Source organism: Monosiga brevicollis, genomic scaffold, assembly GCF_000002865.3.
Source record: "Monosiga brevicollis MX1 MONBRscaffold_38 genomic scaffold, whole genome shotgun sequence".
In the NCBI taxonomy this organism is placed as follows: domain Eukaryota; class Choanoflagellata; order Craspedida; family Salpingoecidae; genus Monosiga; species Monosiga brevicollis.
This window is the reverse complement of record NW_001865075.1, coordinates 41,980-65,243: the sequence shown is the minus strand read 5'-3', so window position 1 is coordinate 65,243 and position 23,264 is coordinate 41,980. Positions and strand designations below refer to the sequence as shown.

Genomic DNA, 23,264 nt, shown 5'->3' with positions numbered 1-23,264 from the left:
GTGCACGGGGCGCCTGGCCTAGTCAGAGTATTGGTCAAACTCGCTAAAACGCCACTTTTGGCGCTCGTTTGCCTCAAAGCACGGATTCAGGACCAAGTGATACTAAGTGGCAGATCAGTCTCGCGTGAGTCAGATTCACAAAGCCAGGCGCTCAAGTGGCTTTTTCTAAAAGAGAGTGCAATATCTTACTCCATGGTCTGATTTGGGCTCAATCTCCAGGCACAGTTTGGAGGCCATGTGAAGGATATGATGATCCGGGGTGTGTATCCACTCCTGATTGCCCTTCATCAAGTGACACCCATACATGCTGGGAGAGCCTGAAGGCCCGCCTGCAAAATCCAAGCACCTGCAAAGTATGCACGGATCGATGAAGCAGGCTCGAGAGCGGGCTCCAGCCGTGAATGTGCAGCCAGACGGGTGGGAGTAATGTCGCGGCGAATGCCACAATTACCTGCTGCCAAAAGTGCCCTCGCGACGAATCTCCTTGAAGCGCTTGGTGTAAAAGAACATTTGATTCTCGCTCTTGGGGCTTGAAGCACAAGCGTAGACGCCGGCCTTCATATCCGCTTCTCGAGGGGTGAGGGTATCGAGACACATGTTGGTGTTGGCGTTTCGAAGCTGGCCCTTGGCATAGAGGTTGTGCCGATCCGGAACCATCATGTCGGGAAAAACGTTGTCAAGATACCATTTAAAAGGCTTGCACTTGAGGCGCTCACGAAGAGCCTTGCGTTCGCTGACGTCGCCCGTCTCCAACTGACGATGCGAGGGGCGAAACTCATAGTAGATTTCTTTATATTCGTCCATCCAGACCTCAGCCACTCGGTTGAGATTCCTGATGATGCGCGACACAAACTCAAGTCAGGACATGAAGACAGTCGGACAGACGGACATGAAGACAGACGGACAGACGGACAGACGGACAGACGGACAGACAGAGAGACAAACGGACAGACAGAGAGAGAGCGTATTGACAACCAACTTGTTGATGGTTTGGACGGTACCGTCTGGAAACTTGTAAGGGTGGAAGTCGCGATACACGTGACCCACGCGCGAGCACGGAATAAACTCGAGTGAACCGTGGCACTGCCAAATTCGGAACGAGATTTCCAAGTTTTCACCCCCCCAGACGGACATGCCCATGTCATAAGAGCCAATCGCAAAAAAATAAGCCTTGTCTATCGAGAACAAGCCACCAGCCATGGTAGGGGATGGCAACTGTACCAGACAGTGTGCATGTAGCCATGATGAGAAACAACAAATCAAAACTTTTGCTTCAAGATGAGATGTGCCAGGGGCTGGTTTTGGCAGGATAGCATGACGCACCGGTGCAATGGGATCACTCCGTTTTTCGGCCTCGAACCAGGGCAAACTATGACAAAAAGAAGTTACGACCCAGATTCAAAGCAGTTATCGGGCCGATCGTACGCACAAGGCCTGGTGATTATGGAGAAAGGAGGAGGTGACAAGAGCTGGAAAACATACTCGAGCCAAGAAAAGGTCAGGGACCATGTGAAAATGCCTCGAGTGCGCACGGTGGGCCCCCCGGTATAGGCAAATGTTTCCTGAGAGGGGTTGCATCAGGTGAGTCGAACAGCATGGAGCCAACGCCGGTTGTGAAGTTTGGCGGACCTTGTCGATGTTGTCAATGACTGGTGTGACCACGATGGAGCGATCCAGAGCAATACGCTCCAACAGAGGCTCAAGCCAGCCCACATTGCATTCGCAGTGGGAATCGAGAAAGGTCAACACGTCACCCTGCGCTGCTTCGGCACCATAAACCTTGGCACGAATGAGGCCCGAGCGCTCGGCCAGTCGTAGGACGCGGGTCTTGGGAATATCCTGGAGCTCCTCATCCAGGGGAGCCTTGAGATGTTCCATATCGCTGGCATCATCGACGAGAATAATCTCCTTGATCAGACGTGGTGGGGAACGATCCAGCACACTCCACACGGTGCGTAAGAGGGTGGTCCGCGCCTCGTTGTGAAAAGGAATGATGACGGTGGTAGTGGGCATGGAGCTGATGTCGTAGTGCCGAGCCTGACACTTCTCATGGCGCGTATCGGGGATGGCACGATGAAGCGACACGCGGTCAGAGATGTATTGATTAAAGTTGTTGCGCTTCCATCCGACATCATGCTCCTTCTTCTCTTCCTCCTTGCTCTGCTGCTGGGCGGCGAGCTGCGCTTCACGATCCGGCGTTGGTCGGTGGCCTACACGTTCGGCCTGATTAAGCAGATCCCGGGCCTCATCGAGGGCATCCTTGGCCTCACTCTCGGCCGACTGGCCCCACAGAGAGCGATCTTTCCGGCCGTTGTCCGCTTCTTGGGGCGACCAAGGGGGAGCTGGCTCCGAGCTGCAAAACCATACCAAAAGAAGAGAACATTCCACGCATGAGCTCGCATGAACCAAAACACAAGGCGTTGAGCCTTTGATCAAACTGCCCGCTCCCTTTGCTGACTGAACGCTGGTAGCCTTATGATAAAGCCTTGTGAAGCGCTGCGCGGGCTGTACCTCCGTTGACCGATGTGGCTTGAAAAGTGCCACACCAACGCAAGCAAGGCCAGCAGAATAAGAGCATCAGAGAGACGCGCTCGTCGAATCTTGATCCACGTCCAAGCGCATGCTGAGACATACCCAATATGCCCGCGTGAGCCCCAGCCAGCGAGCGATGAGCTGCGCGTTTGTGACGCAAACCTCACCTCGAGCGAGACCCATGCTGGCGGATCCTCCCGACTTGGCTCGCTTGGCACTTCTACTGGAAGAGCAGCAGTTCCTAATCGCCCGGACCCCTGGAGCATGAGCATGAGCAAACGGTTACAACATGCATGACCTTTGACCACAGTACCGCCACGTTGGCAGAAAAAAAAAAAATTAAAAAAAATAGGCACAGCTGAGACCCGCGTTCCAAATCGCCCCACACAGCGCCCAAATCCCAACAACAAAACATACCCCTAGCTTAAAATCTAGCCCAACACCAGTACAAGCAGCCCAAGCCCGCGATCCAGTGTGCCCGCAAGCCCTGACCCCAGCAGCGCACAAGAGGGGAGGGCGACGGCGACGACGACGACGACGACGACGACGACGACGACGAAAAAATCAAGAAAAATCACTCGTTGTGATACAGTAACACTTGACACACTTTATATGTCAGACATCTGTGATATATATCACACTTTAATCTCTTCCCAGCAATGTCAGCACATTTTGGAAGATCTTTATTTAGGAGGGGCTGGGTTTATTTTGCGTCTTTATTGGATCACGAGCGGCGCGGCGGCTGTTGTGCTTTTCTGGCGGTGGCGCTGGGTGGACCAGTGACGGGGATAGCATTCAGGGGGCTTGTGTGAAGCTGGATAGGGTGTGGTGGTCAAGTAGACGAGCGAGGGGTCGAGTCCCTCTGTTGGTTTGATTTGGGGGGTTTTTTTTTTAATTCGGAAGGGGGTGCAAGGAGTGCTGTTGATGCAGTCTGGTCGTCTCACGGCAGTGCCGGAACGGTCGGCGGTCTCCGGTGAAACGGCGCGCTCCGATTGCGGATATCGATGAAATGGGTTCTGCAGCTGACGATCGGCGTACGCGCGTCTCCTACACGCTCCGGTGCGACCCCATCGCAAAGCCCTTCTTCTTTTTTTTTTTTTTTGCTTTTGCTTCCTTTTCCCTTGCATCTTCCGCCTCACAAAGCTGGACATGATGTGGCCACTCACGCCAATTTGCTGCTGTTGCCTGTCCAGGGAGCCCGAAGCTGAGCAGCATCGCTTTGCCGTCAATGCGGTGCGCTGCCTTCCCGGAGAGCAGGATGTTGTTTTTACGGCTGGCCGTGATGGGTTTGTGCGCGAGTACGACGTGCAGCCAAAGGGGCTGGCGCTTCGTGGCCGCTTTGCACAACACGTAGACTGGGTCAACAGTCTGGCCGTGTGTGATGACATTGGCTTCCTGCTGTCTGCGTCCTCGGATGCCTCGGTCAAAGTCTGGACCCTAGCCTCGCGCCAATGCGTTGCAACCTTGGACAAAGTATGACCTATCCTCCCCTGAGTACCCTGACATTTCCTGCCACCTGAATCGCTGACCTGGTGAACCTTTGCCTCGATTCAACTCTGGTAGCACAAGGATTACGTCAAAGCCCTTTGCTACACCCCCAAGATGCGGCACTTTGTGACGGCCGGCCTGGATGGCCGCATCATCGTCCACGACTTGAGCAGCCTGCGAGATGTGCAATCGACAGAAATTCACCACAGCGACTGCTCCTTTTACTCACTGGCCCTAAATGCCGATGCCTCTTTAGTTGCAGCCGGAGCCTCTGATCACGTTGGTTTTGCTTGGCGTGCCCAGACTACTTTGGACGTTTTTCAAGTCATGGGTTCACTGAGTTGGTTCATTCATACTAGATTATTCGTCTCTGGGATCCCCGAGCTCGCAAGCAGCTTCACTCGCTCAAGGGCCACCAAGACAACATCCGTGACCTGTTTATGAGCGAGGACGGCAACCATCTGCTGTCATGCTCGGCCGGTATGCCACCTCTTGCCCTTGGCCGCGTGACCTGCCTTGTCTAAACGTTTTGGTTGGGCCTCGGGTACTTTTGGCCCATGCAAAGCCACATCCGAAAGATTGACGTGATGATGAACAATGGCCACTAGATTGCAACATCAAGCTGTGGGATATTCGCCGCCAGCAATGTGTCTCTACCTTGGGCGTGCACGAAGCTAGTGTGTGGGCCATGGCCTGCTCCTCAGACCTCTCAAAGCTCTATTCAGCAGGTGCGAGGGCGCAGACCTGCCACGAACGCACTGGCCAGTCTAGTAGGCACCTCAGCGTGACGCTCTTTTGCTTGACGTGTCAGATCGTCTGGGCAGCGTGTTGGTAACCGATCTGCGGAAAGCACAAGAGCAAACCTTGTCAAGTCAGCTTCTGGCTGCCTTCGATCAGCCCGTCACCTCACTCTGCCTGGATGAGCAACGCCAGCGACTATGGGTTTCATCGCTGGATTGTTCCGTCTCGGCGTGGGACTTGCAAGGCACCACTTCCAGTGCAGCTGACGCCGCACTGGGAGCCTCTTCCGCTGAGAGCGAATTTGTCGAGGCGACTGCGCTCCTGACTGAACCGCTTCTTCGTCTTGAGGGTGAGTATTGATCACTGGGTGTGCCCATGAGAATAAGGTCTTGCTCGGCACCCCTAACTTGAATTGCAAACGGGCGGGACTGGAATCTAGGGGCACCGGCCATTGTCAAGCACCAGCTTTTGCCCGATCGCGAACGTGCACTCACGCAGTACAGCGATGGGCACTATGTCCTTATCAACATTGTCACGGGTGAACGCACCCCCTTGGACAGCACAAACTCTTTTGACGACACGGTGGGTCGTGTCGCCCCGCCTCAAGGCGCGAACTAGTGTCCCCAACAGCACCTCACCGATAGCAAGAGGCGTGCTCTCCTTATTCTATTCTTTTTTTTTTTTTCTACTGTGTAGTATGACAGCATAGAATGCCTGCAGCAGGTGCCGTCCTGGTGCGCCCTGGAGCACAAGCTTGGGTGCCTCACCGTACACCTCGAGGCAAGCTCAGCGTTCAAGGCGTGGAAATTGCTTGACCTCCACAACGTAGACGATGCACGCATCAATCTCGGCGCGGCCGTCCTCCAGGTTGGTCAAATTTTGATATAATTTTGTTAATCCGTTACGTGATTTCATGGCATGGCCTGGGTGTTCTAGAGTCTGCATCGAGAATGGTTCGTGCGGAGCCGAATTCTGATGAAGCAACAGAGCGATCCAAGCTTTAAACCGCTTGATTCCTGGATCGAAGCTGTGCGGGCCGAGGCTGTAGCTGCTGGCTTTCAACACGACATTTTTGACTTGCCGGAGACTGCCATTGTGAGCGTAACTCTGCAAAGCCAGGTGCTGGCCGCCGAGAGTGTGGTAAGTGTTGTCGCATCGACCAACTCGTCCATCTCAACAGGTTGTGCGTCCTCAATGCTCCATCTTGCCGTGCCCCCTAGCAAGCGCTCGCGTTTCCTGCCAACTTTCAGCTTTATGACGTGCGATTGCCAATATGGGTGACTTCTGTGCTAACACAGCCGGTCGGTACTTGGAGACGTGTGAAACTCTTGCTTTCTGCCAACTGCCCGTTTGCCCCCTTTGAATGCCAAAGGCCCGTATGCAACTGACAACGTGTTTTAATTTTTTTTTTTTTTTCATTTTTTCAAATTTCCCTTGGATGTCACTGCAGCAACACATTGGTGCCAACCCCTGTGATAAGATTCAGTTTCACTTGTTACCCGCTGAAGGCGCTGAGACGGCGATGGGAGCTCTCGACTCGTGAGTTACAGACCTTGATCTGCAAATGTGCACGACTGGCGGTGTGGACACACCAAAGGCCTCATGTTTGCCCTTGGCACTGGTCCTCGTGTGGTGCTTCAGATCATTCTTAACATGCATGAGCTGTCTGCCAGCATGGCGTCTGGCTCGGCATGCGCATAATCGGCTGCCGCTGGTTGCCAATGAGATTGCTGCCCGCGAAGGCGAACCCACCCGCTGGCAAGCCACACGCCCGGAAATAGGTAGCCAGGTTGCCGACTATTTGGAAATTCTCTGCAATGATCAGGTGCGTTTGGTCTGCCAGTCGGACAAGGCGAGCATGGTACGTCATTGAACGTGTTCGACTCATTCTTCCCTCTTTTGCGAATTCATCGCAGGTTGTGCATCCCATGATGACACTGTTGCGTGTCAGAAGCACCATGTGGAAGCGAGGCGGTGACATGCGCTTATCATACCGCTGGAAAAACTCTGGCAAGTCTTAGGTTATGCCTCAATTGTGCTTCCCCCACGTGCTTGTTTCCAGCATATCCATACGTGTGCACGGCCTTGCTCTTGGTCTTCCGTCATCAATCGAAAGTCGGGTTGTCAATTGAAATTTAGATCGATCCATTCGGATGTTAAAAAAAAAAAAAGGAACCATTTTTTTTCATTTTTTTTTTCGAGATTTTGGAAAAAAAACCAAAAAATTCACAATGGCAGAGCGACACGTGCGCCGATTGGGACCAGTCACAGCAGGCTTGGTGGCGCTGGCCCTGGTCTTGATGATGGGATCACAGCTGGTTGCTGGTCAGGAGACTGGTTCAGAGGCGGATCAGCCCATGGGACAACCGGGAGAAGCTTCCACCAGCTGCACCAATGTTATTCTGCTCGGCGCAACCGGGAGCCTGGTGAGCCATTCAATGCTCAGTACCTGCGCCATGTCCGGCAGCAACAGCTGCTCACATTGCCACGTTTGTTCTGCTGCACTAGGCTAAAAAATACCTGTGGCAGGCCTTTTTTGAGCTGGCAGCCACACAGCCACAGCATAGCTTTGCATTTTTTGGTGCCGCTCGTGCTGCGCCAGCCGACGGCGAAGCACTGCTTCGAACCATTCTATCCGAGCGCATTCATTGTTCAGACCTTATCGAAGCTTGTGATTCTGAGATGCTGGACGCTTTCCGTCAGCCTGTGCGCTATGCTCAGCTCAAAAAGGACGCTGGTATGCTGTTCGGCTCTGGATGGCCCTGGCTTGCCTGCTGCCTACTCACTGGCCCTTAATGGTTTGCCTGCTGCTAGACTTTGAAGCGCTTGGCAAGCGCCTTCAATCTCTTTCCGGTGCGTCCTGTGTCGACTTGTGCTTAGTGATCCTTGAGTACTTCTTGGTCCTACGCAATGTCTACCTCCCAACGCTCCGGTCTCATGAGACCCCCCCTTTTTTTTCTCTGCAGATCGCGCATCATGCGATGCCCTAGTGTACCTTTCAATCCCACCGGGGGCTTACATATCCACGGCTGCCAGCGTCAGCCAGCACCTACGGTGTGCCAAGCTGCAGCCTTGTTCACCTTGTGTTTTGTACTTTTCTTCCCCCTTCTTGTGGTGTGCCTTACTCACCAAGCCCTGCGTCGTCCCTGCCCCACTCACATATCTTCTTGCATAGACCTAAGGGCGCGGGGCAAATCAAGATTGTAATTGAGAAGCCCTTTGGCAGCAACACGGAGAGCGCAGTCGAGCTGGGTCAAGGCTTACATGAGCAGTTTGCAGAAGAACAAATCTATCGTATTGACCACTATCTCGGCAAGCGGGGTGTTGCACAAATCGTGCCCTTTGTGCACCACAATGCACACGCCTTGCACCGTCTCGACATTCAGCGTGTCCTCTCCCACGTCGCCGTTCACATGTTTGAGACCGAAGATTGCGAGTAGGTGGCTTTGATTCAGTCAACAACACCGTGAGCCTCGCTTGTGACTCGACTCACCGACCGTATGTTGCACGCCTCGATTTGCTCCTGCGATAGAGGCCGCACGCGCTTTTTCGATGAGTACGGCATCATTCGCGATGTCATGCAAAACCACCTGACCGAGGTCATGCTGGCTGCATTGTCTTTTGTCATGCCACTGACTGGCCATGGCAACTACCTCGCGTACAAGGATTCGATGCTCATGCAGGTACAGCATGCCTGCGGATATGCTTGCTCGGTCGCCAGCTCCCCTGTACATCTGGTGCTCATCGTCGCCACAGCTGAAGCCAAGGCAGGTTTTGGTTGGACAGTATGACACGTATGAGGACCACGTGCGAGCTGACGATCCAAGTGAGCCCAAAGTCGTTGAAACTTGTCTCATCTTTCTGCCTGCATCGTGCGATCAATGTTCCACCACGCTGAGCGAAAATGATCCCACGTGCAGAGAAGCAAGCCTCCAGCGTGCCGACTTTTGCTGCCGCAGAACTCGAAATTCACGCACCTTTTGTTGAGGTACGCGTCGGCTCTGTCAAGAGCTGAACTGCTGAGACTCGGGGTTTTACGCGCCGTGCTGATACCGCGTTGCCTTCTGGGGCTTGTCCTTGATCCCATATGCTGGCTGTAGGGAAAACGAGCCATCATCAGCAGCGGCAAGGCGGTACGTCGTGTCATGCCATGCTTATCAGTCATTAGACTGCTCGGCAAAGCAGGCGGCCGGTGGGGCATGCTCACCTGGCAAGTTTTTTTTTTGTCTGAACCGCATCCATAGTTTGAAGCTCGTCGCGCCAATGCCACCATGACTTTTGCGGATGGAACCGAAATTTTGTTTCACATCCAAGGTGATGGCCAGCCGGCTCACGTAGCTATTCCAGCAGAAGGGGCTGACTTTGGCAATATTGCTGCCCCCGCCGACTGGACTGAGAAGACCGTGGGCCCTCAGCGCCTCTTCTTCCCACGTGTGTTTGCGCCTGGTTCATGGCTTGCTCGCACTACATTGTCATCAAGTCTATACGCATACACTGATCTGATGCTTGTTGGTATCTTTAGCTGCCACCTTGGGCAGTGATGTGGCTTACAGTCACCTGATCCAGCAAATTTTCGCCGGCAATCGGGACGCGTTTGTGACAGACGACAACCTTGTGGCATCCTGGCAGCTGTGGGATCAAGTGCTAGAGATGGCTGATGAGATGCCCATCCGGTTTGTGGCAACTTGATAATGGCTATTCCTGAGTTTTCGTGCTGGCAGCAAAGACCATGTCCTCACTTTTGCTGGTTCGCCAAATGCACTCGCTCTCAAAGTCAATACTCTAGGGGCGGTGCACAGGTGGCCTTTGACTACCGCTACGACCTGCATTACGTGCGTGCGGCACACGATGAGTTGTAACCAGACTACGTTTGTCAAACAGGCATGAAGAAAGGAACTGCTTCAACGAGCCCCCCTTGGCGCCGTTGTTCCATGAAAATATTTTTTTGCAGCAATGTAGAAAACGTCCACATGAATCAAAGGTCGTCTTAAATTTGGTTGTAATCAGTGATCAAGGTATCATGGTGTTGTCACAAGGCTCCCTTGGGGAGGTTTGAGCATCACGCGAGTTCCTTTGAAACAAATGAAAAAGAAAGGAAAGGAAAGGGGCATACAAGAGTCATAAAATAGCTCTGTACAAACAAGAGGAGCAACGCGAGCATGGCGGTTGCTCAGACTAAATCAGAAACGACCCACTACTTGAAAAAGTCATCTTCGTCGTCATCGTCATCGAAATGGGCATTCCCGCCGATCGGCCGAATGGGCCCTTCCAGCGCATCTTCCTCGCCAATCAGCATGTCATCGTCACTGTCCAACGGGCCCAGGCTGGTATCGCCATTGAGGCCAGCCTCAAGTTGTTGGTACCTGAGGGGGCGGGGGGACACATAATGAAGGTGAGGTGTCAAACACCGGCGTTTCCAACGCCAAGCCAAAAACCCAAAACCACTTTCAAGCTTGGTGAAAGAGACTGCAAGGTACGGTATGACTTACGAATAAACCGGTCGGCGGCGGAAGCAAGAGAAGCGGGACAGGCCTCGACCACACCAACCCAGGATGCCGTCCTCCACGCCGCAACTGCGGATCGCGCTGTCAAATTGCGATGAACAGGCAAGTATAAAGTGAGATGTGATGGATGCGGTAGGCACAGCTTGACCAGGCTCCGGTTTCGATGACACTCACAAAGAACGAGCGCGCGGAGAGCAGTAAAAGGTTCCCGCAATCAAGACAACAAGACAGATGAGCACGGCCAGTGCCACTGCAAAGCCAGCACCAGCGGAGAGGTGGCGCTTCTTGTGCGAGGTCTGTGGGTATGAGAATGGGGGCAGAGTGACAAAACCAGCAGGAGCAGCGGCGTTGAGTGGTCGGAGAAGCTTTTCAACCACTCAGAAACACCCACGGGGCCAACCAACGTGCGAAGGACTTACGCAAGTGAGCTCGACCGATGCAGCCTCGTATTGCTTGGAAAGTGAGCTTTCCTCACACACGTCTCCCGCGATCTTGGCATACGAGGAAACCATGGTCGTGGATTCCTCCGGCTGTGAGGTAGAACGGCGGATGAGGGCAGGGGAGGTGCTCAATCCAAAAGATATGCCACCATACGCGAGGCTACATACAAAGCAGTCAACCTCCATGGCGTAGCTGTGGTCCAGAAGGCACGGCGAGGAATGGTTCAACACGTCTTGACGGAAAAACCCAGGCGCACTTGATCATATTGACGTCGAGAGACCAGATAAACATGGAAGCAAATCAAGCGTGTCAAATCAAAAGGCACTGCTCGAGCAATCTGGACAAGGGTGTGGGCAAAGACGAGGACAAGCACACACACCATTGATAATCCTCTCTGGAACATGCGCACGAGTGCTCCAGAGTCAGTGTGTGCACGTCCTGGTCCACATCAATCGAGCAGCTATGATGATTCGAGCACCAGGATACGAAAAGTGGAAATCCCGTGAGCAAGAGCGCTGGCAGGTGTTGCATTTCTGGATTTGAGTGCGGTGTGTTGCAGGACGCCTTTTCAAGCACATTGACGTACAGGGCGCAGCTGCTGCGACGCAGGTGTGAGTAGAGGCCACCCAGAAGGCACACGTCCTTTGTCGTGCCAGTATTAGGCACAGTCTCGGTATAAAAGTCGGCGTCCAAACCTAGGAAACAATCAAAGCTCGGCGTCAGGATGTAATCAAAAACTATCAAACGGAGAAGAGGAAATTGGAAGCAGAAAGAAAAACAGATCTGGTGGTGTTGGAATAGCGGACTCACAGTAGGGTACAGAGGCATCGGCCATGTCGACTGTTTTGGTCACCCAATAGTAGTCATCATTTTGGTAAAAAAGTGAAACGGCAGACTCCCGATGAGAGGGCTCTGTAGCAAAGTACAGCCAGACTACGACAATCAGAAAGGGCCATGCATGAGTCGTCCGCCGCCAGTTCGTGACCTGAGGTCATGCCAGAGCGCAGCCTGTCCAAGTGAGCGGAAAGCAGGCCAGTAAGGTGGCGCAGCGGTTGCGCACCATCGCTCTCCGCAATCTTCAAGGTAGCCCATTCGTCCTCTCGACCGTCCAGCATGGAATAGCTGAAAGGACACCAGCATCGTGAGTCCGCGGTCTGAACAAAGGATGCATAAACTGCCCTGCATTTGGATCAGCACAACAGACCTGATGGTGCTCGATTGGAGGTATGGAATTGCTACCAGCAAGGCACCGTAGTTCAAGATCTCATACAAATGAGGCTTGCCAAACATCTAGAACGAGTCCGAGTTAGGGCCAGACGCTGATCAAAACGAGCGCCACCATCAAGCGCACATCATTCACCCCCTCACCTCATCCCAGGTGAATCCACCGTTGCGTGACAGGTACACGTTTGAATCATATGTGTCGGCCAGCGCCGCACCGACAAAGCTGCGCCGCCAGAAACCGTGATCAGAAAAACGAGTGAAATGTGACCGCGCAGCAGCCTTGGCAAGTTGAAACGAGAATGAAACGAAGTATGATGTGGCTGGTCACAGACGGATAGGAGATGCAAAACACATGACAAATCACAAGCTGAAGAGACTGCAGACTGACCCGTTGACCATGACAATCCCTGGTGCATTGGCACGACTTGACGGGAGCGGCACGCCATACAGCTAGGCACAGCGAGACATGTGTTTTGAATGAGTACACCCTTGGAAGCGTTGTGCAGTGATGAACAAAAACTCGACGAAAAGGTTGAGAGAACGAACCGCCTGCCAGATCTCAAGTGTCACGTGAAGATTGCACTCATTCGAGCCCTCGCAACGACTTCTGCGGATGTTGTTCAAGGGCAAATTTACAGTCAGCTTCAAGAAATGGAAGTAAAACTCGATACCAAACAAGCGCGGTAAAAGACACATACCGGCTATTCTCTGGCACTGGAATCTTGCTCCACAGCGCCCCCTTGTTGTACGAGATCAAGCTGACATATGAGCCTTGGTCTAGGACATTGGCAATGAGTGTACCGCGCTGGCTCTGCACTGCATGCAGATCAACCACCTGATACGCAGGCACAAACCACAAACAAAAAAAAATCATTATGAGCAAGAGTGCTTCATGTGAAAAGAGATGGCAAAAAAGGGGGCAGGCCAACGACTTTGTAACGCTGCTGACCTCGTCACTCTCCTCCGTGGCGGGAAAGTAGAGAATATCGGGCAAAGCAACCGTATAGTAAACGCCCGTAGCGTCCTGGAGCAAGAGGTGAAAGCTTTGATGAGTGAGGGTTCTGAATTCAAACCAATGGGGGTGCTCAAGGTTAGCTTTGTGTTGTTCTGTTCTGTGCTCTTTGTGTTTTCTTTTCAAAAAAAAGAGAGTCCCATACCGAAATGTACAAGACGGTTTCCCGGTACAAGCTCTGCTCTGAGACGTCTTCTTCAACCAGCGTAACCGAGAGAGTCGACTGGCCATCAGTCCCAGCCTTATTCCACAGAACCTGGCCAGCGTTCTTGCCCACGAGCATGGCCGGGATGGTTGGGGTTGCATCCGCCTTGTCCACTGTGTTGCCAACGCCAAATGCACAGTCAAATTGAGACAAGCTTGGCTCGAATAGGCAATTGTTAAAAAAAGAAAGGCGGGGGTGTGCACTACATACAGCCGTAAACGCCACCAATGTAATCGCTTGCAGTGTCGTAAATGATGAGCGCGGCGGCTCCGGCATCCTCGGCAAGGCGCACCTTTTCGGCAAAGGTGCAATCCCCGCGCTGAACGAGAACGATAAAGCCGGCCACACTCGTGCCGATACCCCCGCTGTCAGCACAGCCTGTTGGGTTTGAAGCGGGCTTGACCACCTTCCCAGCTGCGCAGTGACATGACAGGGTTTAGCAAATTTACCAATCGCTATCACCATGAGCAGAACAGCCATGAAACCAGGTCAAGCTTACTCAGAGCCGTTTCAACTAATGGAGACTCTTTGAGTCGGGCTGCCTGAAGCACGGTACTTGTGCCTTGAATTGTAATGGAGAGGTTGCCTACAGGGATGGAAATGAACATGTGAGGCGATCAATGATATCGTTGTTGTATAATCGCAAGCAGGTCCGTAGATGAAATTTACCGTAAAAGCCTGTGATTTGAGCTTCCGAAACGACCAGTGCTTCGCCCTCGCCGGTTTCCGTCACATAGTAGTTGAGAGACTTGCCACTTGTCGGGAACACTGTTTCAGTAAAGGTTTTGCCGTTGTCCGAGCTCACGTGCAAAGTTTGCTATGGCCAACACACACACGTGTGCGGATGAACGATCCGGGACCGATGCGCGGGTGACTTGCAAAACGAAAACTTCAAGTGGAAAATGATAGTTTCTCATTGAACGGGAGGTAAAATGTGACAGCGCTCGTTGAGCCAACCTCGCCAAACGTGCCCGGTGTCTCCTTGACAAACAGGAACGAGTCCGACTGAAAACAAGAAAGGAGACCGACAAGAGAACGTGGTGAGCAAGCACAAGGTGAAGGCGTTTTGCAGCGCTTAGGGCGTGGAGCGAGAAACTAGGCACCTGTGTAAACTCGTGGCAATTTTCTTTGAGGGTAACGCGGTGCGGCGTTGAAGAGGATGGGTTCTCAATGCGAACAAAATGGATGGGCACGTCGGCGTCACTCTCCTGACCACTGCTAGTGTCGGCCTCTGGCTGATACTGCGTCATGAGAATGACGTCGGACTTTCCAAGGGAAAAGGCACAGTGGTATAAGCACAGCAACCAAGAAAAAGAAGCCTCCGGCTTGCCAAAGCTTGATCGGAACAAGGCGAAGAGGAGGTGCTGCTTACTTCATCGCTTTCGAGGATAAACTGCGGCTGCAGCCACTCGGCAAAGTGCACGTGAGTCTCGAGCTGGGTTTCACTAAACTCGCCATTGCTGTACTTGAGATGATACATGGTATCACTCTCGACGCCATTCTGCAATCAAGACGGCACACGCCAAAGCAAGTGAGGTGACCGTGCAATGTGCGGCACCGATCAGATTTTACGCTGTCTGAATCAGGTCCTGGCAGAGGCCACGACCGTTATCGTACCAAGGATGCCTTCACAAAGCCCAGCAGCTGAGTCTGGTCGGTGGGGTGGAGAAGAATGCGATCGTAAGCCTCGTTGACACTCTTTTTGGTGAATTGGAGGTCATCGCTCGCCACAAAAATGAACTTGCCCGTCACGGGGAGGGCGTACACCTGATGAGGGAGGCAGAGTGATCACGAAGAGGGACGGCGGAAAGTGAGGCGGACAGGCTCAAAGACGAGATCATGCTTGATCTGGGCTTAGAAGTAGGGGAGGAAGTGCCCGGGCCGCAATGGCAGGGTGAGAAGGGGAAAAACGCACAAGCAGGCCACCAGCCATCTTCTTGTTGTTGGGAGGCTCGATGGAAACAAAATCGGCGATATCGAGTGTAATGCCCGAGCATGCCGCAAAAGTTTTGCCCATATCTGACGAGCAGTAGGCGTTGCCCTGCGTGGTACTGCTACCAAACTCGAGCCAGGCCATGATGCCCTTTAAAAGCGGATGGCAGAGAAAACGAGAGCAGGGATGAGAGCCCAAGTGATTTGTAGCAAAGCGACTAGAACAAGTCGGACGCACCTCGTACGGCGCTCCCAGCCAGTTGAGATATAGACCACCCGTGGCCTCGAACGTATAGCTGTCCGTGGCCTGTGATACTCGCTCAGAAACACTCGTCATGTCCACATTGGTACAAGCAGCATTGTCGCTGGCAGCGCGACGACGACGAAGCTCAGCCGGGATGGGAAAACTTTCTGCGGTCGGACCCGAGGTTGAGGGAAGTGGGAGTAGGTCTTCTGGACGGAGCGGGGTGGAACGCTTAACACCGCTCGGCGCATCTGTGATGGGGCGCTGGTGGTGAGCCTTGAGATGTTCTTGCAGTTGATGCCAGTGTGCCTCACGCTGCGGGGCTCGAGACACGTTGCCGTCGGGGCCGAGCGACAAGTACTGCCGGCGAGTTGAAGTTCTGCCAACGGATGCAGGGAGACAGCGGCGGGAGAGAGGATGCGCATGGATCAGCAAGCAGACGCTGACGCAAAGCGTGGGATTAGGCAATGAGAGCATGCACGTACTTGGGTCGAGCCAAAATTTGGCGGCGCTGAGCCAAAAACTCGCGGCGCTGACTCGCAGCCGTGGATGTGACCGTCATGGCCATGCAGAGTACGCCCAGCAACGCCAAGCCAACAGCCAGGCCCGTGCGGCTGGCACGAGAAGCACCAACGCGAGCCATGGCGAGAAGCGAGCGCGATAGCCAGACACGAGGACGATCGACGATGAAATGTGGATCTGCCTTCCTACCAGTGATGTGGCACGATGAGAGCAGGGCAGGCCAGAGGGCAGACAAGGATGAGCAACAACCGCGATCCTGCAAGCGTCAACGGCAGCGACCGACACCCCCGGACCATCGGACCAAACAACTGGAGGGAAGTGAGCAAATCCACCCTTGCCCACACCTTTCCTCCACTCCCCCCCACCCCTTCCGCCCTTCCGCACACCGCCGATGAGCGCACACCAGGCACACCTGCCACAGTGATCGAGCACACACACACACACTCAGACTCACACACGTCGCGCACTGAAATTTGTTTTAAAAAAAATATAATTAAATTTTCTGTGTGTGGATCGCTCTCTCTCTCTCTCTCTCTCTCTCCTCTCTCTCTCTCTCTCTCTCTCTCTGTCTCCAGAAACGAATCAAAAAATTTGTTGAAAGTTTATAAACTTTTAACAATAATTTTTTATGAACAACTTGTAAAGTTTTCATGCTAAGAACAAAAGATTTGAATGTCGGTGCATCCGAGGTATGTAAAGCGCTATAACAGCTCTTTCATGAACGAACGCTTTACGGCAGGTGCCTACATTATTTGACATGAAGCTGCGATGGCCTGCTGGTGGCGCAGGAGAAGCATCATCGAGCCCGCGTCAGGGCTTGGTACCGTCAGTGCCCCAAGATAACGCCCGCCACTGACGACTTCAATGCAGAGTCCCCTTCAAAATATATTTCCCATCCTTCTATTTTATAACGTCTTTTATTTCTGTATTATTTTACGGCCGTTTTACCCTCGAAATCTAATGTATGCTATTGGCGCGAAAATGACCGTTACCCGGCGCCATTTTTTTTTTTTTTTTTTCTAGCGCGCCGAGCGACACAGGGGTGATCGGTTGCTATTTCTCTCTCTTTTCTCCTCTTTTCGGAACAAGACGGTGCAGGGCCGCAATCAGGCGACTGCTTCACTTGCTCTATCCTGGTTCAAGCTTTCTGAATCGGTCCGATTTTGGGACCCTATCTCCCTCCTCCCCTCCTGGGTCATCATTGTGCTGATTGACCAGCAACCATGTCGGTGCTGGAGGATCTGGTCCAGGCGTTTCGCGCCCAAGCCATCAAGAACCTGGATGCCGATACCTTGGAGAGCTGTAAGCTTCTGCCGACTTGTGTTGGATTGCGTCCTGCTTGTTCGACTTTAGATCTGCTCGTCTTGAACCAATCACCGTACTTTCAAAGACCTCTGACTGAAATCTGAACACGCGGTGTGAGCCAGGCGCAACCATTTGCACCAACTATGGGATGAAGGCCCACCAGCTGGTTGATCGATGGAGCACCTTTTGCATCCGTGCCGAACTTCCCGAGAAGCCCTCCGTAGACAGCCTGCGCATTCTGACTGCCGAGGTGAGTGCCGCAATTACGTGGACGCTCTCTGCGCACCCACGCAAACCCAACGTGCCTTCACCGGGCACTCCTTAGCTGGCCAAAGAAACGCAGCAAGAAGCCGAAGTACCAGCCACCCCACGCTCCGGGTGAGCCACCTGTGATTTCTTCTCTCCGTGCCCCCACCCACCCATTCGCGTCTTGACTGCTGGACCACAACATTGTGAATTCTGACCGTCGCCGTGGCCCATCACTCTACAGGGGTGCTGGCGGCATGCTCTCTGCTTTTGGCGCCAATACAGAGATTACCGCCAAGGTGTCGGAAAAACAACAATCTCGCAAGGTCAGTCAACCAAAGCCACGATTCAACTCATCAAATGACGATTTCTCACCGCGCCCTTGACCCCCACCTTCCCCTTGGTGCCCGACTTTCAGCGGAGCTCTCAACGCCGCCATCAATTTGCAGAACCCACACCCAAGGTCAGCAATTCTTTTTGTTGTGTTTTCCCATTCTGACCATTGACCCATGGTTGATAAGCCAGCCGCTGCTCTTGCATATGCATTAACGCGCACGCTGCTGCAACCCGCAGCGAGCCGGCGCTGACAACTCGCCTTCCACACCCACCCGTGGTACCAGCGCCTCACCGGCATCAACACCTTCTGTCAAAAGCTACGGTATGTCGTCATCACGGTTTTCAGGACTGCAGCTCTAGACTTGAGTGTGCGGCAAAGCCACAATATGCATTGCAGACGGTCGCCCGGACCTCTCACCGCTCACCCTGCTTTGCAACGACAGAGGAGCGCCTGAATAAAGACCGAGTAGAAGTTACTTTCAATCCAGCCAAGGTTTGAATTGCTTTTGAATTTCTTCTGCCAAGCTACCACACACCGGCAAGCTGATCGAATCACTTGACGCCTCTGTGCCCTTGCTTTCTGTAGCGTTCCACCACGGCCCCGAACCGCGACCAGCGAACACCGCTCACTGTGGCTGGTGAGTTTGACCCAAGGCGGTCGCGCGCACGCCTTTTTCCCCAGAATATAGATCGCCTGCTTGGGGTGTGGTTCAAGCTCATTCACCAATCTGCTCGGATCGTAGTCTTCCCCAACGCCCTTGAGAAGACTTACCGTTTCATGTATGAAAAACTTTTGGATCGCGCTGCCATTGTGGATCTACTCATCGACGATCGGACTGAGCAGTTGATAAAGAAGAACAAGCTGCTCCAACCTGCAGTACCGGCTGTTGGCGATGATCCCAAAAAGGAACAGGAGACCCAAGAGCGCATGGCGAGTGTGGCAGCCCCAACACAAGACAACGTCCTTGTTGCGGGCCGCGTGTGTGTAGACGCTGGTGACGATGGTCGCCTAACGGCTCACAACATGGTGCTTGAGGTACGATGGGTTGGCCATTTACCCTCGGCAAAGTGCCTGTCGTGCTCGGGCCGTGGAGCCCAACCTGACGTTTGCAACTTATGCATGAGTAGGGCTCGACCGAGACCTCCAATGGCGCTCGCACTTCGCTCAATGTTCAAGACATGTCCCAGTTTGCGTGCTTTCCTGGCCAGGTGGTCGCCGTTGAGGGCTCCAACTCGGCCGGTGATTGCATTCACGCCAAGTCCATCTTTAGCGTGCGTCACCATGAGTATCTGAGGCTTTGCTGCCTTTATCTTGCCCCTTGGCCGCGATTGGGCAGAAGCTGGCACTCACGCTGGGATTACCGGTGTGTATAGGATGCCTCAGCACCGCACGCTCGCACTCGGCCCAGTGAACTACTCGACTATTACTTCAAAGACAACAGCAGCGAAGAGCAAGCTCTGGACATTATGGTGGCAACAGGCCCCTTTTCGACCTCGGACAACCTAGGGTGCGCGCCTAAAAAGCTAAAGCCGCCCGCTTCGGTCCCTCTCCGATTGCTCGCTCTGACCACGGTGACCTGCACCAACAGGTACCAACCTCTGATCGACCTCCTCGTGGTGGTCGAGAACAACGCTCCAGACGTCCTCATCCTACTCGGCCCTTTCATCGACATTGAGAACAAGAAGGTCGAGGTGCGTGTCGCACTACGCTCCCGTGTCACGCCAGGGCGCACCCCTCCTGCCTCAAGCCACTGGTATACCGCCACCTAACTTCTGATCGGTTTGGCAATCGCAGAGAGCTGACCTGGATCAAACTTTTACTCAACTTTTTGATGAAATGATTGAAAAAGTCTGGGCCAAAGTCGAGCCCTTGTCTCACACACATGTCATTTTTATCCCATCGCTGCGCGATGCCCATCACGACTTTGTCTACCCCCAAGGCCCGCTATCCAGCTCACACGCCAAGTTACTCGAACAGGAGGTGTGCTCGCAGCTGTTTGATATCTCCTGCATTCATGGCAATGACAAGGGTTGTTTGCAGAGCAGTCAACCACTCATGCCGAACCTTGCTTGTATTTGAATTCCAACCAGCGCATTTTTTGGTTTCCCAACCCTTGCACCTTCAAAATTCAAGAGCTGGTTTTTGGCGTCAGCAACACGGACATCTTGATGCATCTTTCCAAGCAAGGTGTGTCGTCAATGTCACCGGAGATTGATTGTCAGCAGGCCAAGGACCCGACCAGACTGTGTCTGTGTCTGTGTCTGTGTCTGTGTCTGTGTCTGTGTCTGTGTCTGTGTCTGTGTCTGTGTCTGTGTCTGTGTCTGTGTCTGTGTCTGTGTCTGTGTCTGTGTCTGTGTCTGTGTCTGTGTCTGTGTCTGTGTCTGTGTCTGTGTCTGTGTCTGTGTCTGTGTCTGTGTCTGTGTCTGTGTCTGTGTCTGTGCCTGTGTCTGTGTCTGTGTCTGTGTCTGTGTCTGTGTCTGTGTCTGTGTCTGTGTCTGTGTCTGTGTCTGTGTCTGTGCCTGTGTCTGTGTCTGTGTCTGTGTCTGTGTCTGTGTCTGTGTCTGTGTCTGTGTCTGTGTCTGTGTCTGTGTCTGTGTCTGTGTCTGTGTCTGTGTCTGTGTCCGTGTCTGTGTCCGTGTCTGTGTCCGTGCCATGACAAATCGCGCTGCGCTCTGCTCTATAGAATCGGCACACAATGCAGGGTCAGATCGCATGGCGCGGTTAGCCCATCACCTGATTCAACAGCGAAGCTACTATCCCTTGCTACCCCCGGACCAGAGCGTCCCCCTCAACTATGCCCACATCGATCACGTGGCCATGCCTGTCACACCCGACGTGCTCCTTGTACCGTCTGACCTCCGGTTTTTCATCAAGGTATGCAGCTGCAACGTGCGTACTGTGCGCCAATGAGACGCCCTTTGACTTACGAATTTCTTTGCGCATAATGAATCGTTGCCCTAGGAGGTGAACGGCTCGCTTATCATGAACCCGGGTCGTTTGACCAAGTACACCATGGGTGGAACCTACGGGCGTATGGTCATTCACGCGCCGCGTCGCAATGACATTCCTGAAGGCAAAAAAACCGTTTATTCCAATGTGATAGATCGCACAGCTGCTGCCATCGTGCGCATCTAAGGCATCTGTGGTACTTCTTTAACCGCTACGTCCTGTCCTGTAGTGGTTCGATGTGACACTGTGAATGAGTTGTAGTGAGAGCTGCGCATCGACCAGATTTTCTTTTCTTCTTTTTTTTTTGGACCTGAATTGATTATGTGCATCCAGCTTGTGCACAACCGCAGCTACCCTCACTTCGAAAGCCCAACGCCAGTGTGCACTCTTCACCAAATGGTCAGGACCAACCATGAGGTGCCAACAGACCCGAAAGCCATCCAGTCTGAAACTTGTGACGAGTCACGAGACTCGGCTATGTACGTGTGCGTTTTGCGTGTGCTGAATTTACTACTGCTTCATCTTCTCACTTGTTTGCAGCAGTATCTTAAAATACATAAACTCTAGTACATTAACAGCTGCAACATCTTCTACAAAACGCGCGTCATCTTCTCCTGGTTTGTGTGTCAGCATGAATTGCTTTCGTTCATTTTTTTTTTTTTTTTTGCAGTACGTCGGATCAGCGGCTGCCTGCCATCTCCCGCGAGACGACGGCGGGGTGGGCAGACGGACGGACGAGTCGCATGAGTCACTCTTGGTTCTTCTCATTCGCTTGTCTGTGTGTGGGTGTGGGTGTGGTTGGGTATTGCGTGATACAGCCATGTCGCAGCAGCTCCCCTTGACGAACGACGCATCGCGCTTCGCAGCGCACCTCCAACCCGGAGAGCAGGTTCGTGAACTGCTTCCTCCCACGGCGCCCCTGCGCTAGCAACAACTCACGACTCACGCCTCACTTGACCTTGACCATGGCTGGCCGCGAATGGAATAGGTGGTGCGGGTCGTTCGATCCCAGGACCCCTACGCTGTTGTGCGCGAACTGCGCCCCCTGGCTTTTATCGGCATCTTCTTGGGCCTGCTCTTCGTCGTCCCTGGCATCTATGGCCTCATCTTTTGGATCGGCTATGCCTCCTCCATGAAGGGTGAGTCATTTTGGGTTTTGCTTCCTCCGCCATCGCAGAGATTGCGCATCATTGACATCTTTTCTCGGCCTTCGCTCGCTCTCATGTGATATATCACTCGCGGTTGTCTTGTATCTAATAGGCAAGGCTCGCAACGGCGCCCTCATCGTCACCAACAAGGCCATCTGTATGTGTGACCTTGACTTTTTTTTTGCTTTTTCCTTTTTGGTTTTCTCGGATGCACATGCTTCTATGCTCGCACTGGGCTTGCCGACGTTTGCGATATCTGGCTCACCTACTCGCCTGGCCTTGACTGCTGCCTGGCCTTGACTGCTGTGCAGACATGTATACTGATCCCTATCCTTTCCTGGGTACGTCAGGGTGCAAACCTTTTCAACACACGGGTCCTTGTCTTGACTGTTTGTTACGACAATGTTTCATTCTCTACCTCTGTTTTGCCCGGCACACTTAGGCTGCTGCTTCCCCTGCATCTTCACCACGGCGCGCACGGTATGAGTATAGGACTGTCTTGCGCCGTGCCGTCTCATGCGCCTAATGCGTCTTATGCTCAAGCACCTCCTTGGTCTGGCTCTGTCGATTGCAGGTGAAGCGCTACGCCTATGACCAACTCGACGACGCTCAATACCTGGTCCCTGGAGAAGGCACCTGGCCAATGCAAGGCTATCGTATGTGATGATTTTATGTTTTGTTTCGACCTGTTTTCTGGGCTTTGCTGCTTGTTCGTATCATGCCCATCGCTTCCCAGAGGATTGTCTGACTTATGCGCATTTAATGTCGCCTTGAAAGATCGTTTGACTCTGGAAGTCCGCGACAACCCCAACCGTCCCGTCACCACCCACATTGCCATCTATCAGCCCGATCAAACCGGGGTTCGTCACAGCTCGGCTCAGCACATGCTTCCCATGCTACCTCTTTCTGCACATCTTATTCCACAATGTTGTCTCACTTGTTTTGCTTGACTGTTGATATCACGCCTGTGGATCGGTATGGTGTGGCGATGCCTGCGTCAAATGAACGGCTGCAGGACGTGGTTCAAACAATCAATGCGCTCAAGGACGCTAACATGCGCGCCGCGACTACCTCCAACAGCACCATTGTGGTAACGGTAAGCCCGTCTGCCCGTCTGCGTCTTGCTTTGCCTTGAAGCCGTGTAGCAATCTTCTACCTGCCCTTACTCAACCAGCGACGACATCCTTGCCGTTGGGGCATGATGCATTGATGGCCATGACTAGGTACCCCAGCAAGGCGATTCCAAGATGCCCTCGGCACCCTATCAGCCGACCCCGGCGCCTTCATTTGCCACCGCCGCAAGCGCAGCCCCCCCGCCGCCTGCATCCTATCAAGGATATCAACCCACCGCCGCCACTGCCCCCGCCGCCACTGCCCCCGCCCCCTATCCTGCGCCTAGCTACAGCGAGATGCCCCCACCTTACAAGTAGTAGC

General features: G+C 53.3%; 4 protein-coding genes across 4 annotated transcripts; 2 read left to right on the top strand and 2 right to left on the bottom strand.

Moving 5' to 3' along the window:
* Positions 1-18: 18 nt before the first annotated feature.
* MONBRDRAFT_29734 (uncharacterized protein) lies at positions 19-2,715 on the bottom strand (the record flags this gene model as incomplete). Its single annotated transcript, XM_001750177.1, has 9 exons — positions 19-102; positions 190-346; positions 452-832; positions 890-1,083; positions 1,324-1,369; positions 1,483-1,562; positions 1,630-2,353; positions 2,547-2,623; positions 2,695-2,715. 9 exons carry the CDS (start codon positions 2,713-2,715, stop codon positions 19-21), a joined length of 1,764 nt encoding a protein of 587 aa, XP_001750229.1.
* Positions 2,716-3,541: 826 nt separating this feature from the next.
* MONBRDRAFT_29733 (uncharacterized protein) lies at positions 3,542-9,620 on the top strand (the record flags this gene model as incomplete). Its single annotated transcript, XM_001750223.1, has 22 exons — positions 3,542-3,591; positions 3,726-4,005; positions 4,096-4,299; positions 4,380-4,500; positions 4,629-4,748; positions 4,832-5,110; positions 5,201-5,343; positions 5,458-5,628; positions 5,698-5,901; positions 5,982-6,062; positions 6,212-6,300; positions 6,403-6,622; positions 7,077-7,187; positions 7,270-7,498; positions 7,576-7,614; positions 7,728-7,815; positions 7,937-8,197; positions 8,294-8,444; positions 8,862-8,894; positions 9,006-9,192; positions 9,284-9,434; positions 9,548-9,620. The coding sequence occupies 22 exons, from the start codon at positions 3,542-3,544 to the stop codon at positions 9,618-9,620; spliced, it is 3,285 nt and encodes a 1,094-aa protein (XP_001750275.1).
* A 116-nt stretch (positions 9,621-9,736) lies between these two features.
* On the bottom strand, positions 9,737-15,966 carry MONBRDRAFT_34471 (uncharacterized protein; the record flags this gene model as incomplete). Its single annotated transcript, XM_001750176.1, has 24 exons — positions 9,737-10,124; positions 10,440-10,561; positions 10,685-10,865; positions 11,086-11,166; positions 11,293-11,443; positions 11,517-11,639; positions 11,767-11,828; positions 11,911-11,996; positions 12,075-12,153; positions 12,319-12,380; positions 12,477-12,537; positions 12,629-12,765; positions 12,880-12,954; positions 13,088-13,260; positions 13,358-13,561; positions 13,647-13,733; positions 13,817-13,964; positions 14,105-14,152; positions 14,251-14,412; positions 14,520-14,648; positions 14,765-14,914; positions 15,063-15,230; positions 15,318-15,702; positions 15,809-15,966. 24 exons carry the CDS (start codon positions 15,964-15,966, stop codon positions 9,956-9,958), a joined length of 3,201 nt encoding a protein of 1,066 aa, XP_001750228.1. The 3' UTR covers positions 9,737-9,955.
* Positions 15,967-17,068: 1,102 nt separating this feature from the next.
* MONBRDRAFT_29731 (uncharacterized protein) lies at positions 17,069-23,260 on the top strand (the record flags this gene model as incomplete). Its single annotated transcript, XM_001750222.1, has 27 exons — positions 17,069-17,147; positions 17,273-17,400; positions 17,476-17,528; positions 17,641-17,722; positions 17,815-17,859; positions 17,970-18,054; positions 18,176-18,225; positions 18,319-18,370; positions 18,476-18,768; positions 18,942-19,004; positions 19,107-19,240; positions 19,322-19,424; positions 19,528-19,713; positions 19,824-19,920; positions 20,417-20,607; positions 20,695-20,856; positions 21,016-21,161; positions 21,353-21,474; positions 21,501-21,571; positions 21,671-21,821; positions 21,943-21,987; positions 22,142-22,171; positions 22,273-22,310; positions 22,405-22,486; positions 22,608-22,690; positions 22,846-22,926; positions 23,054-23,260. 27 exons carry the CDS (start codon positions 17,069-17,071, stop codon positions 23,258-23,260), a joined length of 2,859 nt encoding a protein of 952 aa, XP_001750274.1.
* Between the last annotated feature and the right edge of the window lie 4 nt (positions 23,261-23,264).